The sequence below is a fragment of the Ranitomeya variabilis genome, chromosome 8 (genome assembly GCF_051348905.1).
Source record: "Ranitomeya variabilis isolate aRanVar5 chromosome 8, aRanVar5.hap1, whole genome shotgun sequence".
Classification (NCBI taxonomy): Eukaryota; Metazoa; Chordata; class Amphibia; order Anura; family Dendrobatidae; genus Ranitomeya; species Ranitomeya variabilis.
The window spans coordinates 218,505,852-218,523,880 of NC_135239.1; the positions used below are offsets into that span (position 1 = coordinate 218,505,852).

Genomic DNA, 18,029 nt, shown 5'->3' on the forward strand with positions numbered 1-18,029 from the left:
ATACTACGTGGCTGGGCAATATACTACGTGGCTGGGCAATATACTACGTGGCTGGGCAATATACTACGTGGCTGGGCAATATACTACGTGGCTGGGCAATATACTACGTGGCTGTGCTATATACTACGTGACTGGGCAATATACTACATGGCTGGGCAATATACTACGTGGCTGGGCAATATACTACGTGGCTGGGCAATATACTACGTGGCTGGGCAATATACTACGTAGCTGGGCAATATACTACGTGACTGGGCAATATACTACGTAGCTGGGCAATATACTACGTGACTGGGCAATATACTACGTGGCTGGGCAATATACTACGTGATTGGGCAATATACTACGTGGCTGGGCAATATACTACGTGGCTGGGCAATATACTACGTGACTGGGCAATATACTACGTGACTGGGCAATATACTACGTGGCTGGGCAATATACTACGTGATTGTGCAATATACTACGTGACTGGGCAATATACTACGTGACTGGGCAATATACTACGTGACTGGGCAATATACTACGTGACTGGGCAATATACTACGTGACTGGGCAATATACTACGTGACTGGGCAATATACTACGTGATTGTGCAATATACTACGTGGCTGGGCAATATACTACGTGGCTGGGCAATATACTACGTGGCTGGGCAATATACTACGTGGCTGGGCAATATACTACGTTACTGGGCAATATACTACGTGGCTGGGCAATATACTACGTGGCTGGGCAATATACTACGTGGCTGGGCAATATACTACGTTACTGGGCAATATACTACGTGACTGGGCAATATACTACGTGGCTGGGCAATATACTACGTGGCTGGGCAATATACTACGTGATTGTGCAATATACTACGTGGCTGGGCAATATACTACGTGGCTGGGCAATATACTACGTGGCTGGGCAATATACTACGTGATTGTGCAATATACTACGTGGCTGGGCAATATACTACGTGGCTGGGCAATATAGTACGTGACTGGGCAATATACTACGTGATTGGGCAATATACTACGTGACTGGGCAATATACTACGTGACTGGGCAATATACTACGTCACTGGGCAATATACTACGTGGCTGGGCAATATACTACGTGGCTGGGCAATATACTACGTGACTGGGCAATATACTACGTGACTGGGCAATATACTACGTGATTGTGCAATATACTATGTGGCTGGGCAATATACTACGTGGCTGGGCAATATACTACGTGGCTGGGCAATATACTACGTGATTGTGCAATATACTACGTGGCTGGGCAATATACTACGTGACTGGGCAATATACTACGTGACTGGGCAATATACTACGTGGCTGGGCAATATACTACGTGACTGGGCAATATACTACGTGGCTGGGCAATATACTACGTGGCTGGGCAATATACTACGTCACTGGGCAATATACTACGTGGCTGGGCAATATACTACGTGACTGGGCAATATACTACGTGGCTGGGCTATATACTACGTGGCTGGGCAATATACTACGTAGCTGGGCAATATACTACGTGGCTGTGCTATATACTACGTGGCTGGGCAATATACTACGTGGCTGGGCAATATACTACGTAGCTGGGCAATATACTACGTGACTGGGCAATATACTACGTGGCTGGGCAATATACTACGTGGCTGGGCAATATACTACGTGACTGGGCAATATACTACGTGGCTGGGCAATATACTACGTGGCTGGGCAATATACTACGTGACTGGGCAATATACTACGTGGCTGTGCTATATACTACGTGGCTGGGCAATATACTACGTGGCTGGGCAATATACTACGTGGCTGGGCAATATACTACGTAGCTGGGCAATATACTACGTGACTGGGCAATATACTACGTGGCTGGGCAATATACTACGTGGCTGGGCAATATACTACGTGACTGGGCAATATACTACGTGGCTGGGCAATATACTACGTGGCTGGGCAATATACTACGTGACTGGGCAATATACTACGTGGCTGTGCTATATACTACGTGGCTGGGCAATATACTACGTGGCTGGGCAATATACTACGTGGCTGGGCAATATACTACGTCACTGGGCAATATACTATGTGGCTGGGCAATATACTACGTGACTGGGCAATATACTACGTGGCTGTGCTATATACTACGTGGCTGGGCAATATACTACGTCGCTGGGCAATATACTATGTGGCTGGGCAATATACTACGTGACTGGGCAATATACTACGTGGCTGGGCAATATACTACGTGGCTGGGCAATATACTACGTGGCTGGGCAATATACTACGTGGCTGGGCAATATACTACGTGGCTGGGCAATATACTATGTGACTGGGCAATATACTACGTGGCTGGGCAATATACTACGTGGCTGGGCAATATACTACGTGGCTGGGCAATATACTACGTGGCTGGGCAATATACTACGTGACTGGGCAATATACTACGTGGCTGGGCAATATACTACGTGGCTGGGCAATATACTACGTGACTGGGCAATATACTACGTGGCTGGGCAATATACTACGTGGCTGGGCAATATACTACGTGGCTGGGCAATATACTACGTGACTGGGCAATATACTACGTGGCTGGGCAATATACTACGTGGCTGGGCAATATACTACGTGGCTGTGTTACGTGGCCTCTGTATATGCTATGTGGCTGCTATATATATACATACATATTCTAGAATACTCGATGCTTAGAATCGGGCCACCATCTACCGTAGCAATAAAATAAGAGCAGCGACCCGTGCGGCCCCTGACAGTACTGCGTCTGCGCACACCGTCACCGCCTCCTGGTAATTAATTACACGTCCCAGGAAGCACTGCTGCTCGTTCGACCGCTGATTGGACGGCTTATATCATGTGATTCGACGTCAGCCACTGGTCACGCTTTTCATTGTTTAATTTCCGCGTTGCTGGAAGTGTCTCCATGGCAGCGATTCGCGGCGGTCCAATCAAGTTGCAGCAGTGCGGCATTTGCTGATTGGCTCACACGAGCTCAGCAGCTATTGGGTAAGTCTGTTTCCTTGGAAACTGAGATGCGGCCTGTGGCCCAGAGTTAGGGCTGCGCTCAGCGGAACCTCAGCGGCAAGTTCGTGTCCCGGAGAGTAACGGGGACACCGGCGAGGACGGCAGCTGCCGGGAGAGACACCCGGGATCCACCGAGGAGCGGGACCGAGGCCGCTGCCCCGCCCCTAGGGTGCTGCTCTGACGTCAGAGGTTTGAATGGTCTGCAGGAAGTGAAGAGCCCGAACCTGGTGAGTCCGAGCGTGAGCCCCGAGGTGAGAGCCGCCCCCCAGTCCCGGGGCCTCATCTGTCCCCCCCCCCAGTCCCGGGGTCTCATCTGTCCCCTCTCTCCCCCCCCCCCCCCCCCCAGTCCCGGGGTCTCATCCGTCTCCTCTTCCCCCAGTCCCGGGGTCTCATCTGTCCCCTCTCCCCCCCCCCCCCCTAGTCCCGGGGTCTCATCCGTCTCCTCTTCCCCCAGTCCCGGGGCCTCATCTGTCCCCTCTCCCCCCCCCCCCCCCAGTCCCGGGGCCTCATCTGTCCCCTCTCCCCCCCCCCTCAGTCCCGGGGTCTCATCTGTCCCCTCTCCCCCCCCCCCCAGTCCCGGGGCCTCATCTGTCCCCTCTCCCCCCCCCCCCCCCCCCCCCCCCCAGTCCCGGGGTCTCATCTGTCCCCTCTCCCCCCCCCCCCCCCAGTCCCGGGGTCTCATCTGTCCCCTCTCCCCCCCTCAGTCCCGGGGTCTCATCTGTCCCCTCTCCCCCCCTCAGTCCCGGGGTCTCATCTGTCCCCTCTCCCCCCCTCTGTCCCGGGGTCTCATCTGTCCCCCCCCCCCCCCAGTCCCGGGGCCTCATCTGTCCCCTCCCCCCCCCTAGTCCCGGGGTCTCATCTGTCCCCTCCCCCCCAGTCCCGGGGCCTCATCTGTCCCCCCCCCCCCAGTCCCGGGGTCTCATCTGTCCCCTCTCCCCCCCCCCAGTCCCGGGGTCTCATCTGTCCCCTCTCCCCCCCCCTCAGTCCCGGGGTCTCATCTGTCCCCTCTCCCCCCCCCCTCGGTCCCGGGGTCTCATCTGTCCCCCCCCCCCCCAGTCCCGGGGCCTCATCTGTCCCCCCCCCCCAGTCCCGGGGCCTCATCTGTCCCCTCTCCCCCCCCCCTCAGTCCCGGGGTCTCATCTGTCCCCTCTCCCCCCCTCAGTCCCGGGGTCTCATCTGTCCCCTCTCCCCCCCTCTGTCCCGGGGTCTCATCTGTCCCCTCTCCCCCCCCCTCAGTCCCGGGGTCTCATCTGTCCCCTCTCCCCCCCTCAGTCCCGGGGTCTCATCTGTCCCCTCTCCCCCCCTCTGTCCCGGGGTCTCATCTGTCCCCTCCCCCACCCCCCTCAGTCCCGGGGTCTCGTCCGTCCCCTCCTCCCCCGGTCCAGGCTCTCTGTAGTCCTCTGTGTGATCCGCCGCACTCGCTCTTCTCTCTCGTAGGGAACATGAAGGCCTTGATCCTGGTTGGTGGTTACGGTACGAGGTTACGACCTCTGACCCTCAGTGTCCCCAAACCTCTGGTGGATTTCTGCAATCGGCCGATCTTGCTGCACCAGGTGGAGGCGCTGGTGAAGGTGAGGAGCGCGGCCGTGCCGCCACGTACCCCCGCTCTACAGGGTGACGTCAGTGTCTTCTCTCCTGTGGACAGGCGGGAGTTAATCACGTCATCCTGGCCGTCAGCTACATGTCAGACATGTTGGAGAAGGAGATGAAGGAGCAGGAGAAGCGGGTAAGAAACAGCGCCCCCCGCCTGCGCTCACCGCCGGCCGCCATCTTACTCTGGTTTTATGCCGACAGTTGGGAATCCGCATCTCCATGTCACACGAGAAGGAGCCGCTGGGAACGGGTGAGCTGTGGGTGGGGGAGGGGTGCGAGCGGTGGGGGGGGGGGGGGCGGTGTCGGGGGCTGCGGGGAGGTTGTCCGTGTCCTGTGGGGGGCTGCGGGGAGGTTGTCCGTATCCTGTGGGTGGCTGCGGGGAGGTTGTCCGTGTCCTGTGGGGGGCTGCGGGGAGGTTGTCCGTGTCCTGTGGGGGGCTGCGGGCGGGTGGTCCGTGTCCTGTGGGGGGCTGCGGGCGGGCCGTATCCTGTGGGGGGCTGCGGGCGGGCGGGCCGTGTTGGGGTGACGATACCTCTCTTCTGATTGGCAGCCGGCCCCTTGGCTCTCGCCCGGACGCTGCTGACTGAGAACCCAGATCCGTTCTTCGTACTGAACAGTGACGTCATCTGTGACTTTCCCTTCGAAGACATGGTCCGATTCCATCAGCACCACGGGAAGGAGGGAACCATCGTGGTGAGTCCCGTAGCCAGGACAGTGGGCAGGGGGGTCCTCGCTAGAGGATAGATGGGGGGGCCGATACTGTGATATCTCACCGGGGGTCTCTGCTGAACCTTGAAAAAGTTCTAGGCAGGTGTGGAAAAATGGTTAAAAGCGAGAAGCTTCCAGTAATAGAAGGGTTAATGGCTTATCTAAGAATGAAGAAAAATGTAAGTCATCAGTGTCTGCCTGCCCGTCACCTCCGTCATCAGTGTCTGCCTGCCCGTCGCCTCCGTCATCAGTGTCTGCCTGCCCGTCGCCTCCGTCATCAGTGTCTGCCTGCCCGTCGCCTCCGTCATCAGTGTCTGCCTGCCCGTCGCCTCCGTCATCAGTGTCTGCCTGCCCGTCGCCTCCGTCATCAGTGTCTGCCTGCCCGTCGCCTCCGTCATCAGTGTCTGCCTGCCCGTCGCCTCCGTCATCAGTGTCTGCCTGCCCGTCGCCTCCGTCATCAGTGTCTGCCTGCCCGTCGCCTCCGTCATCAGTGTCTGCCTGCCCGTCGCCTCCGTCATCAGTGTCTGCCTGCCCGTCGCCTCCGTCATCAGTGTCTGCCTGCCCGTCGCCTCCGTCATCAGTGTCTGCCTGCCCGTCGCCTCCGTCATCAGTGTCTGCCTGCCCGTCGCCTCCGTCATCAGTGTCTGCCTGCCCGTCGCCTCCGTCATCAGTGTCTGCCTGCCCGTCGCCTCCGTCATCAGTGTCTGCCTGCCCGTCGCCTCCGTCATCAGTGTCTGCCTGCCCGTCGCCTCCGTCATCAGTGTCTGCCTGCCCGTCGCCTCCGTCATCAGTGTCTGCCTGCCCGTCGCCTCCGTCATCAGTGTCTGCCTGCCCGTCGCCTCCGTCATCAGTGTCTGCCTGCCCGTCGCCTCCGTCATCAGTGTCTGCCTGCCCGTCGCCTCCGTCATCAGTTTACGTTTCTCTTTGTATTTTGCTCGTAGATAATGAGCTTTTAACCCTTCCGTGTCTGCGGCTTCTGACGCTGCTCCTGAGCCGTCAGATCCCACATAGCGACGTGCTGTGGATTATACTCTGTAGTAACTGCTGCTTCCTGTGCAGGTCACAAAGGTGGAGGAGCCCTCGAAGTACGGGGTGGTGCTGTACGACGCCGAGTCCGGCCAGATCCAGAGATTTGTGGAGAAACCTCAAGTGTTTGTATCAAACAAGATAAACTCCGGATTGTACATCTTCTGCCCGTCCGTGCTGCACCGCATCCAGGTGCCTACACTGATGAGCTCGGGGGCCCGGGTGGGGGGTGCGGTGCCGCCGGTCTGGGGTGGGGGTGCCGCCGGTCTGGGGTGCGGGGTGCGGTGCCGCCGGTGCAGGGTGCTGTGCCGCTGGTCTGGGGTGGGGGGTGCGATGCTGCCGGTCTGGGGTGAGGGGTGCGGTGCTGCCGGTCTGGGGTGGGGGTGCTGCCGGTCTGGGGTGAGGGGTGCGGTGCTGCCGGTCTGGGGTGGGGGTGCTGAGCCGCCGGTCTGGGGTGGGGGGTGCGGTGCTGCCGGTCTGGGGTGGGGGGTGCTGAGCCGCCGGTCTGGGGTGGGGGGTGCGGTGCCGCCTGTCTGGGGTGGGGGGTGCGGTGCCGGGGGTGGGGGGTGCGGTGCCGCCGGTCTGGGGTGGGGAGTGCGGTGCCGCCGGTCTGGGGTGCGGGGTGCGGTGCCGCCGGTCTGGGGTGGGGAGTGCGGTGCCGCCGGTCTGGGGTGGGGGGTGCGGTGCCGCCGGTCTGGGGTGGGGAGTGCGGTGCCGCCGGTCTGGGGTGGGGGGTGCGGTGCCGGGGGTGGGGGGTGCGGTGCTGCCGGTCTGGGGTGGGGAGTGCGGTGCCGCCGGTCTGGGGTAGGGGTGCTGAGCCGCCGGTCTGGGGTGGGGGGTGCTGTGCCGCCGGTCTGTGCTGAGCCTCTCCTCCTTTTCTCTGCAGCTGCGCCCGACCTCTATAGAGAAGGAGATCTTCCCGGCGATGGCGCAGGACGGGCAGCTTTTCGCCATGGAGCTGCAGGGTGAGGGCTCTTCTCGGTGCAGACTCCGGGTTTCCGCTTCCGTCCGTCCTTCATGTCTTCTGCCTTTCAGGGTTCTGGATGGACATCGGGCAGCCCAAGGACTTCCTGACCGGGATGTGCCTGTACCTGCAGTCGGTGAAGATGAAGCACCCGGAGCGGCTGCACACAGGACCCGGCATCGCGGGGAACGTGCTGGTGGTGAGTACGGGATGGATGACCACACACCCAGTGTCCGTCCCAGATGTGTGTATGGTCCCTGGTGAACATGGCGGACGCCGCTCACAAAGAGGTCACCCCAATATAGTACAGAGCCCCAGATCTGTCCCCAGGGAGGATTCAGGGAGGCCGCGGTGTCCATCTCTTCTGTTCCTCATGACTTCTCTTATCTGGGGTCCTGCCCTTCGCACAGACTCTTCATGCCTCTCACTAGACTCACTAGTCTACTCTTCCTGGAGTAGACGTGTAGTCGCCGCTATGGACGCCTTGGGGCGCAGTCCACGTGTGGTTGATGCTCCGGACGCCATGGGGCGCAGTCCACGTGTGGTTGATGCTCTGGACGCCTTGGGGCGCAGTCCACGTGTAGTCGCCGCTCTGGTTGTCTTGGGGCGCAGTCCACATGTGGTTGATGCTCCGGACGCCATGGGGCGCAGTCCACGTGTGGTTGATGCTCTGGACGCCTTGGGGCGCAGTCCACGTGTGGTTGATGCTCCGGACGCCATGGGGTGCACTCCACGTGTGGTTGATGCTCTGGACGCCTTGGGGCGCAGTCCACGTGTGGTTGATGCTCTGGACGCCTTGGGGCGCAGTCCACGTGTGGTTGATGCTCTGGACGCCTTGGGGCGCAGTCCACGTGTGGTTGATGCTCTGGACGCCTTGGGGCGCAGTCCACGTGTGGTTGATGCTCTTGACGCCTTGGGGCACAGTCCACGTGTGGTTGATGCTCTGGACGCCTTGGGGCACAGTCCACGTGTGGTTGATGCTCTGGACGCCTTGGGGCGCAGTCCACGTGTGGTTGATGCTCTGGACGCCTTGGGGCGCAGTCCACGTGTGGTTGATGCTCTGGACGCCTTGGGGCGCAGTCCACGTGTAGTCGCCGCTCTGGTTGTCTTGGGGCGCAGTCCACATGTGGTTAATGCTCCGGACGCCATGGGGCGCAGTCCACATGTGGTTGATGCTCTGGACGCCTTGGGGCGCAGTCCACGTGTGGTTGATGCTCTGGATGCCTTGGGGAGCAGTCCACGTGTAGTCGCCGCTCTGGTTGTCTTGGGGCGCAGTCCACGTGTGGTTGATGCTCCGGACGCCATGGGGTGCACTCCACGTGTGGTTCATGCTCTGGACACAATGGGGCGCAGTCCATGTGTAGTCGCCGCTCTGGTTGTCTTGGGGCGCAGTCCACGTGTGGTTGATGCTCCGCACGCCTAGGGGCACAGTCCACGTGTAGTCGCCACTCTGGTTGTCTGGGGTACGCTCTGTATTTGGTCTGGGTATGGCCGTCCACAGAGTTCCTCTGCTTTACCGTTACTCTGTTCTTCTTTTGCTTTCCAGGATCCATCAGCCAAGATCGGGGACAACTGCTGCATTGGCCCCAATGTGATTATCGGCCCTGGGGTGACGGTGGAGGACGGGGTGCGGATAAAGCGCTGCACAGTCATGAAAGGCTCCAGAGTGCGCTCCCACTCGTGGCTGGAGTCCTCCATAGTCGGCTGGAGCTCATCTGTCGGCCAGTGGGTGAGGAGACGATGTGACCGGGGAGGAGGAGGAGGCCGGGAATAATCAACCTGTAATAGACGGGCCGAAAACCGGCCACCTCGGCTTCCTGAAAGTAAAATTGTTGGTGTGCGGTTAGTCCAGGGAGGGGTGTTGGGATTCTTTCCTGTGGAAGCACAATTAGTCCGGCGTAGGCATTCTTTCCTACTGGTGCATGGTTATTTAGTTAGAGGGGGTGGGGATCGTTTCCAGTCTGTGTGCGGTTAGCTCCCTTCTTCTGGCCTATGTGACCTCGGATGTGCTCGATGGCGTGGCCGGGGCGAGGGGCCCTGTAAGCGGCAGGAGGGGGTCAGTGTTTCTGCAGGACTCCATGAGAAGATGAGTTGTGAGGCTTCCAGGTCTCGGAGCCTCTCGGTGAGGTCCTTGTCACAGTGGGTCAGTGTGTGATATGTGCGGCTCGTTGTCGTCACAGGTGCGGATGGAGAATGTGACGGTTCTGGGAGAAGACGTCATTGTGAACGATGAGCTTTACCTCAATGGAGCCAATGTGTTACCCCACAAATGTATCGCCGAGTCGGTGCCGGAGCCGCGGATCATCATGTAGAAGGTGCGGCGGCCGCTGCCCGGGGAGCATGGACTGAGATCGTGCCGTCTGCCTGTCCTGAGGAAGGAGCGACATCTCTGCTGCCAAATGGCGTGGTCTCCAGTGGGCCGTGATCGTACCGACCCCCCAGGTGAAGCCGTGAAGGTCGGACGTGTCGCCTGTGCTGCTATGATGACAAATGGGACGTTTTCTCCGTAGAACGGGGGAGGACATAGCGGGGCAGTAAATTATCGGGAACCTCCTGCCCCAGCATCCAGAGGGTTAATTGCACTACTGCCACCTGGCCAGCCCCCCGTTACTGAGGCCCGGGGGGCTGCCGTTTGGAGTTGTCTTATAAACACTTTATTCTGGGTATCGCTTTCTGGTGGTTATCTGTGAGCCCTTCCCTCGTGACGTATGTGATGGCAGCGGCAGACGTGCTGCGCGATGTGGGTGCCGGCGGCGGTAGTGCGTGCTGCGCCGTGAGGGTGACGTATGTGATGGCAGCGGCAGACGTGCTGCGCGATGTGGGTGCCGGCGGCGGTAGTGCGTGCTGCGCCGTGAGGGTGACGTATGTGATGGCAGCGGCAGACGTGATGTGGGTGCCGGTAGTGCGTGCTGCGGCGTGTGACGTATGTGATGGCAGCGGCAGACGTGCTGCGCGATGTGGGTGCCGGCGGCAGTAGTGCGTGCTGCGCCGTGAGGGTGACGTATGTGATGGCAGCGGCAGACGTGCTGCGCGATGTGGGTGCCGGTGGCGGTAGTGCGTGCTGCGGCGTGTGACGTATGTGATGGCAGCGGCAGACGTGCTGCGCGATGTGGGTGCCGGCGGCAGTAGTGCGTGCTGCGCCGTGAGGGTGACGTATGTGATGGCAGCGGCAGACGTGCTGCGCGATGTGGGTGCCGGCGGCGGTAGTGCGTGCTGCGGCGTGTGATGTATGTGATGGCAGCGGCAGACGTGCTGCGCTATGTGGGTGCCGGCGGCGGTAGTGCGTGCTGCGCCGTGAGGGTGACGTATGTGATGGCAGCGGCAGACGTGCTGCGCGATGTGGGTGCCGGCGGCGGTAGTGCGTGCTGCGCCGTGTGGGTGACGTATGTGATGGCAGCGGCAGACGTGATGTGGGTGCCGGGGGCGGTAGTGCGTGCTGCGCCGTGAGGGTGACGTATGTGATGGCAGCGGCAGACGTGCCGCGCGATGTGGGTGCCAGCGGCGGTAGTGCGTGCTGTGCTGTGAGGGTGACGTATGTGATGGCAGCGGCAGACGTGATGTGGGTGCCGGGGGCGGTAGTGCATGCTGCATCGTGAGGGTGACGTATGTGATGGCAGACGTGATGTGGGTGCCGGCGGCGGTAGTGCGTGCTGCGGCGTGAGGGTGACGTATGTGATGGCAGCGGCAGATGTGCTGCGTGATGTGGGTGCCGGCGGCGGTAGTGCGTGCTGCGTCGTGAGGGTGACGTATGTGATGGCAGCGGCAGACGTGATGTGGGTGCCGGCGGCGGTAGTGCGTGCTGCGCCGTGAGGGTGACGTATGTGATGGCAGCGGCAGACGTGCTGCGCGATGTGGGTGCCGGCGGCGGTAGTGCGTGCTGCGCCGTGAGGGTGACGTATGTGATGGCAGCGGCAGACGTGCTGCGCGATGTGGGTGCCGGCGGCGGTAGTGCGTGCTGCGCCGTGAGGGTGACGTATGTGATGGCAGCGGCAGACGTGATGTGGGTGCCGGTAGTGCGTGCTGCGGCGTGTGACGTATGTGATGGCAGCGGCAGATGTGCTGCGTGATGTGGGTGCCGGCGGCGGTAGTGCGTGCTGCGTCGTGAGGGTGACGTATGTGATGGCAGCGGCAGACGTGATGTGGGTGCCGGCGGCGGTAGTGCGTGCTGCGCCGTGAGGGTGACGTATGTGATGGCAGCGGCAGACGTGCTGCGCGATGTGGGTGCCGGCGGCGGTAGTGCGTGCTGCGCCGTGAGGGTGACGTATGTGATGGCAGCGGCAGACGTGCTGCGCGATATGGGTGAGGGTGACGTAGCGTGCATTGAGCAGGTTGGGTGGCGGCGGCGCCGGTGGTGCGTGGTTGCTGGCGACCGTGATGCACGCTGCACGGTGACAGTGACGCAGTGTGTACTTCGTGGTGACAGCAGCGATGATGCGTACTTCATGGTGTGGGTGCCGACGGCGATAGTGCATGCTGCGCGGGGTGGGTGACAGTGGGGGTGACTTGTGCTGCGCAGTGAGGGTGCCAGCGGCGATGCGTGGGTGACGGCGGTGGAGATGACGCAGACACGGCGGTGGGTAAATAATTTAATCTTCAGGTTTGTGGCCGCTCACTTTACACAGAAATCATAAAACCACATTAGCGCAAATCTCCCAGCATCGTCCAGAGACAGCGGGGCGCGGCACACGGCGTCAGCTGTACACTCGTCCTCCCAGCTGAGGGGCTGTGCAGTGCTAGGGGCCGGGGGGCTTCTCATAGTCCTCCACACCCGTGATGGTGGCTTTACAGAAGAAACAGTCCTTGTTGTTCATCAGATGCTGATTTATGCACGCTCTACAAAGGGTTAAACCAGCAACACATTACAAGGAATCTGTGGCAGAGACCCTGATTCCAGCCCTGTGCCACGTACTGGGCCGCCGGCTGCGGCTCCCATCACATCCCTGTTACACTGGCTGCAGATCTAGCAGTGCTCTGAATGCTGCTCTGAATGCTGAAAACAGTGACCCCGCCTACTCCACTGATTGGCAGTTTTCCGTGTGACCCCACCCCTACACCTGATTGGCAGCTCTATAATCCCACCCACACCCTTGACTGGCAGCTTTCTGCCTATGCACAGTGTACACAGAGCTGCCAATCAGTGATGTGGGTGGGGTTATATAGAGGAGACCTGGCAGCAGATTACTCTACCGCCAGGGATAATCTGCTGAGAGACTGCAGCGAGCAGCCCAGTAAATGATGCATCGCAGCATGAAGTAGGGGCAGAGCTCCTGATTCCAGCACAACAGATGACGTGGCAAAAACCTGGTTACAAACTCTCTCCAAAAGTAGGAATTACTGGAGGGCGCGGCAGTGGCGCAGAGGAGCAGCCATACTCACTTGCAGGACTTGTGGGAGCAGGGCCTGAAGATGGCGGAGATGGGGTGAGCGTAGCAGATGGGGCACAGGTCCTCCTCGCTGGTCGGCTGCAACAGAAGAAGGCAGAGGTAGGCCTGCGTGTCGTGGCTCCTGCGCTGGGGGTGCACGTGGTGCCGAGCAGCCGGCACGGTGCAGGCGGCCATTAATAATGCAGTACTCGCTCCCATGTGAGGATCACATTCTGGACACTAAACTATTTTTATGCCGATCTGCAGTAAACTGATCACTTCATCAGCAAGAAAGGTCAGCGCACCTCTGCGAGCACCGACACCGCGCGCACCCGATGCCGCGAGCACCAACACCGCCGCCGGGCACTGACCTGACAGGGCACTGACCTGACAGCTCGCTGCCGCCTGCTTGGACTCCTCGTTCAGGAGGCTCCGCATCTTCTCCACCTTCCCCAGCTCTTCTGCATTAATGTAATCAGTGTCTGCAAGACAGAGGCTGCCTGGTAATGAAGCCGCATCGGGGGCCACACACTACGGGGGTCTCGGGCACCGCACTCAGCTGTCAATCAGTGCAGGGATTGCTCTGCACCCTCGGCTCATTTACTCTCCTGAAAGACGCTTCTAGCAATAAACCCAATAAATTCTCCCCAGCCAAGTCACAATATGTGCACCCAGACACTAGGGCGAGAAAGTGCCCCCCAAACCAGATGACTAATTCATAAACCCCCCAACATAGTACTCCACACCCCTTCATCTTAGTCCCCCCATGTAGATAATACTCTGCGCCCCTAAATCCCCCCGTGTAGATTCTACTCTGCGCCCCTACATCCCCCCATGTAGATAATACTCTGCGCCCCTAAATCCCCCCGTGTAGATTCTACTCTGCGCCCCTACATCCCCCCATGTAGATTATACTTCTCGCCCCTACATCCCCCCCCCGTGTAGATTATACTCCGCGCCTCTACATCCCCCCCGTGTAGATTATACTTCTCGCCCCTACATCCCCCCCGTGTAGATTATACTCCACGCCCCTACATCCCCCCGTGTAGATTATACTTCTCGCCCCTACATCCCCCCGTGTATATACTTCTCGCCCCTACATCCCCCCCCGTGTAGATTATACTTCTCGCCCCTACATCCCCCCCATGTAGATTATACTTCTCGCCCCTACATCCCCCCCCGTGTAGATTGTACTTCTCGCCCCTACATCCCCCCCATGTAGATTGTACTTCTCGCCCCTACATCCCCCGTGTAGATTATACTCCGCGCCCCTACATCCCCCGTGTAGATTATACTTCTTGCCCCTACATCCCCTGTGTAGATTATACTCCGCGCCCCTACATCCCCCGTGTAGATTATACTTCTTGCCCCTACATCCCCCCGTGTAGATTATACTCCACGCCCCTATATCCCCCCGTGTAGATTATACTTCTCGCCCCTACATCCCCTCATGTAGATACTCTGCGCCCCTACATTCCCCCCGTATAGATTATACTTCTCACCCCTACATCCCCCTGTGTAGATTATACTTCTCGCCCCTACATCCCCCCCATGTAGATTATACTTCTCGCCCCTACATCCCCCATGTAGATTATACTCCGCGCCCCTACATCCCCCGTGTAGATTATACTCCGCGTCCCTACATCCCCCGTGTAATTATACTCCGCGCCCCTACATCCCCCGTGTAGATTATACTCCGCGCCCCTACATCCCCCCGTGTAGACTATACTTCTCGCCCCTACATCCCCCCGTGTAGATTATACTCCGCGCCCCTACATCCCACGTGTAGATTATACTCCGCGCCCCTACATTCCCCGTGTAGATTATACTTCTCACCCCTACATCCCCCGTGTAGATTATACTCCACGTCCCTACATCCCCCGTGTAGATTATACTCCGCGCCCCTACATCCCCCGTGTAGATTATACTTCTCACCCCTACATCCCCCGTGTAGATTATACTCCGCGTCCCTACATCCCCCGTGTAGATTATACTCCGCGCCCCTACATCCCCCGTGTAGATTATACTCCGCGCCCCTACATCCCCCCGTGTAGACTATACTTCTCGCCCCTACATCCCCCCATGTAGATTATACTCCGCGCCCCTACATCCCACGTGTAGATTATACTCCGCGCCCCTACATCCCACGTGTAGATTATACTCCGCGCCCCTACATCCCCCGTGTAGATTATACTCCGCGCCCCTACATCCCCCCCCATGTACATAATTATCTGCTTCACCCCAGTCTCTCACAGACACCCCACCACGGCTCCTCACCCCACCACCCGTCCATAGCTGTAGCAGAGCTGCCCCTCCATGTTCTGTACTACGATCATGTCCCGCCGATCACTGGTCGGTCTCCGTGTTGCTTGGATATCTGACCTGCACCCCGACCTTCCTGTCTGGGGGGCACAGCTCCGGGAAATATGGCAACCAGCTACGTACAAGCCTGCAGGGAGAAGTGCTTCTTGTCAGCCGGCGGCGGCGCGCTGCCTTCGCTCTGTCCCAGCAGGTAGTGGATGGAGCGCAGCTGGAAGCAGGGATCGGCCAGTAAGACGCTCGTCGCTCGCTGGATCCTAGAGGGAGAGAGATGATGGTGAGATCATACTGAGGAGCATGGGAGTAGCAGTACTTCCAGGATGAGCTGTACAGGAGGGGATGCTGCAATTATAGTGAGGGAGCGAGGAGTCGGCGCCGATAGATCGGATCACATTTCCTGCTCTGGGTCTGTCTCCTGCAGCAGAAGTGAAGAAAATGGTGCCCTGGGGACCAGTGCTCCGATCCGTCCATTATCTGCTGCGAGACCGCCACTTGCATTACAGCGCCTTAACCCCTCGCATGCTGCAGCCCCTGGCAGCTTTAACCCATCATACGCCACAGCCTCATCATTAACCCCTCTCATGCTGTAGCTCCCGATGGATTTTCACCCCATAGATCAGTTTTTCCCTGAATTACGAGCTTCTGCCGGACCCCCGAGAAGCAGATCAGTGCGGCGATGGCAGCTCGGACTAATGATCTTCATTACAACCCAGCCAATGTCCCAGGACAAGAGGCTACTGTCCGCAGCCGGCCCCCTGGCCGCGGCTCCATTCCCACGCTGGGCCCTAGAAGAGATAAAGTAGCCATTAAGAGCCGTGATCGGGGAGCGACTCCCCCCGGACATCAGAGACACAGCCAATAAGCGGCAGGGAGGGCGGCAGAGACACGAGAGCTGGCGGCAGAGACACAGGAGCTGCCGGCAGCATCACAACTCCACAAAGTCCTCAGCTGCAGCAGCTGGCAACTTCATCTTCGCCGTGGGAATCGGGAGAATCTGAGGACGCCGCTGGTCTCTTCTATCGAGCAGTGGAGCTTGTGACCCCGGAGCCGTCTCCTTTCCCAAGTCATGACCACCAGTGCGGCCGCGGCTCCTTCAGCACAGCACTGACTGTCCTTGCTGACCACAACCAGGTAACCAGACACCATGGTAATGGACGGCTGCCCGTGGGGATGGACTCTGATCCTGGTGACTCTGCTGCTCCGAGGCTCCTCTGCTTTCAGCTGCCCCTCCGCTTGTATCTGCGCCTCGGACCTCCTGAGCTGCAGCAGCTCGGCTCTGACCCAGGTTCCTGACAACCTGCCACCCTTGTCTGTTACTGTGGACTTGAGTCACAACAGCCTCAGCTTCCTGCCCAGTAACTGGCTCTCGGGGGTCCCCTATCTCCTCGTTTTACGTCTTAATCACAATGAGCTCAAATGGCTGCCGGTGGGATCTCTGCACAACGCCTCCACCCTGAGGCACCTGGACCTGTCCTCCAACAAGCTGCAGAGCATCCACGGGGCGGCCTTCCATCTGCTGCCCAGCCTGGAGGAGCTGCTGCTCTACAACAACCACATCGCGCAGGTAGAGGAGGCAGCATTCACCAGACTCCGCAACATCCAGAAGATCTACTTGAGCTGGAACCACCTGAGCAGCTTCTCCTTCAGCTCCATCCACAACCTGACACTGCCAAACCTCCGCACCCTAGACCTGTCCTCCAACAGGTTCCCAGAGCTGCCCCTGGAGGAGATATCCGCTTTACCCGCCTTCATCAAGAACGGCCTGTACCTGCACAACAACCCGCTGACCTGCAGCTGCGCCCTCTATGCCCTCTTCACTCGCTGGAGGCAGCGCGGCTTCCTGTCCATCCTCCATTTCTCCCGGGAGCACACCTGCCTGTACATGGGGAATCCTCGGGCCGTGGTCCGGACCCTGGAGGCTCAGAACGGACTTGTCAATTGCTCCACAGGACTTGGGCAAGAAGTTGCAGAGCCTGGACTGAAGGTTCTGGTGGGGCGCAGGCTCCTGGTGACCTGCAATACCAGCCTGCCCCAGGAGAACACCACCTACCTCTGGATCTCGCCCGCCTACGACTTCATCCTCCCTCCCGGAACCAGTAACCAAAGTTTTAGGATCCACCTCAATGGCAGCCTAGAGATCCAGAGGGCGCAGCCCTGGCACTCCGGGGTGTATCTGTGCATCGCAGTCAACAGGCGGCTCAGCTACAACGCCACACACGAGGTGAATGTGACCATCCATTACCCCAAGCATGAGGTGGAGTCCTTCAACACGGGCCTCACCACCCTCCTGGGCTGCGTGGTCAGCCTGGTCCTGGTCTTCATTTACCTCTACATGACTCCATGTCAATGTTTCCGATTCTGCAACTCGAAGCCCCCGCAGACCCCCAGCCCCCCACAGGAAAGCAGCGCTCAGTCCTCCATACTCTGTGGGACTCCTCCAGTCTGTGAGGGGCCTAACAGCCGCAAAGTGGGAACCAGCCGCCATGTTGTCTTCTTGGAGCCAATCAAAGAAGGGAGACCTGAAAAGAACCCGAAGATGCTGCAGCTGCGGTCAGATTCGGACTCGGCCAGCTCCGTCTTCTCAGACTGTCTGATCGTACAGACATAGAGACTGCCGGAGTCCACTGCATGGGGGGCGCAGGGATCCCCCTCTCTGTAACGTAACGTCCCGCATGTCTCACGGGAGAAGTGACTGACGGCCGGGGCCCCGGGAGCCGCCATGTTCATCTTTTCACACTAATAAAAGGTTTTGCAGTCTTTCAGCAGAGACGTCTTTAGATTCATGTGTGCGCCAGTAATGTCACTGCCCAGGCGATATGAGGTCATCGGCTGATGTGATGTCACCGGTGAGGTATTCAACCTCATGGTGGTGGGTTACAGGCTCCTCCCAGTGATATTTGGCCCCGCGGTGGTGGGTTACATGCTCTTCTTGGTAATATTCGGCCCCGCGGTGGTGGGTTACATGCTCCTCCCAGTGATATTCGGCTCCGCGGTGGTGGGTTACATGCTCCTCCCAGT

At 59.1% G+C, this 18,029-nt stretch overlaps 3 protein-coding genes across 6 annotated transcripts in view; 2 read left to right on the forward strand and 1 right to left on the reverse strand.

Moving 5' to 3' along the window:
• The first annotated feature begins 2,890 nt into the window (after nt 1-2,890).
• GMPPB (GDP-mannose pyrophosphorylase B) lies at nt 2,891-9,993 on the forward strand. Of its 2 annotated transcripts, none has more exons than XM_077277207.1 (10): nt 2,891-3,265; nt 4,476-4,609; nt 4,684-4,764; nt 4,833-4,881; nt 5,182-5,324; nt 6,399-6,557; nt 7,252-7,330; nt 7,401-7,528; nt 8,876-9,058; nt 9,510-9,993. In XM_077277207.1, the coding sequence occupies exons 2-10, from the start codon at nt 4,481-4,483 to the stop codon at nt 9,639-9,641; spliced, it is 1,083 nt and encodes a 360-aa protein (XP_077133322.1). In that variant the 5' UTR covers nt 2,891-3,265; nt 4,476-4,480; the 3' UTR covers nt 9,642-9,993. The 2 variants fall into 2 exon arrangements, with proteins under 2 accessions (XP_077133322.1, XP_077133323.1); XM_077277208.1 differs by having other exon boundaries at nt 3,158-3,289.
• A 1,906-nt stretch (nt 9,994-11,899) lies between these two features.
• The window catches only part of RNF123 (ring finger protein 123), a 107,288-nt gene continuing 101,158 nt past the window's right edge, over nt 11,900-18,029 (reverse strand). For all 3 annotated transcript variants that reach the window (XM_077277212.1, XM_077277210.1, XM_077277213.1), the window contains 4 exons: nt 15,138-15,268; nt 13,080-13,174; nt 12,706-12,791; nt 11,900-12,162 (listed from right to left, as the gene is read on the reverse strand). In XM_077277212.1, the coding sequence (XP_077133327.1) occupies nt 12,063-12,162; nt 12,706-12,791; nt 13,080-13,174; nt 15,138-15,268 (412 nt within the window). In that variant the 3' untranslated portion in view covers nt 11,900-12,062. The remainder of the gene's footprint in view (nt 12,163-12,705; nt 12,792-13,079; nt 13,175-15,137; nt 15,269-18,029) is intronic.
• AMIGO3 (adhesion molecule with Ig like domain 3) lies at nt 16,148-17,768 on the forward strand. The gene has a single exon (XM_077277214.1). The coding sequence runs from the start codon at nt 16,156-16,158 to the stop codon at nt 17,617-17,619; it is 1,464 nt and encodes a 487-aa protein (XP_077133329.1). The 5' UTR covers nt 16,148-16,155; the 3' UTR covers nt 17,620-17,768.

Excerpts from the sequence above, each read along its gene's own strand:
- GMPPB (XM_077277207.1), top strand. The coding sequence starts at position 4,481 with ATGAAGGCCTTGATCCTGGTTGGTGGTTACGGTACGAGGTTACGACCT. Across the intron at positions 4,765-4,832 it reads TGAAGGAGCAGGAGAAGCGG|TTGGGAATCCGCATCTCCAT; the intron begins GTAAGAAACAGC and ends TTATGCCGACAG. Across the intron at positions 6,558-7,251 it reads CCGTGCTGCACCGCATCCAG|CTGCGCCCGACCTCTATAGA; the intron begins GTGCCTACACTG and ends TTTTCTCTGCAG.
- AMIGO3 (XM_077277214.1), top strand. The coding sequence starts at position 16,156 with ATGGTAATGGACGGCTGCCCGTGGGGATGGACTCTGATCCTGGTGACT.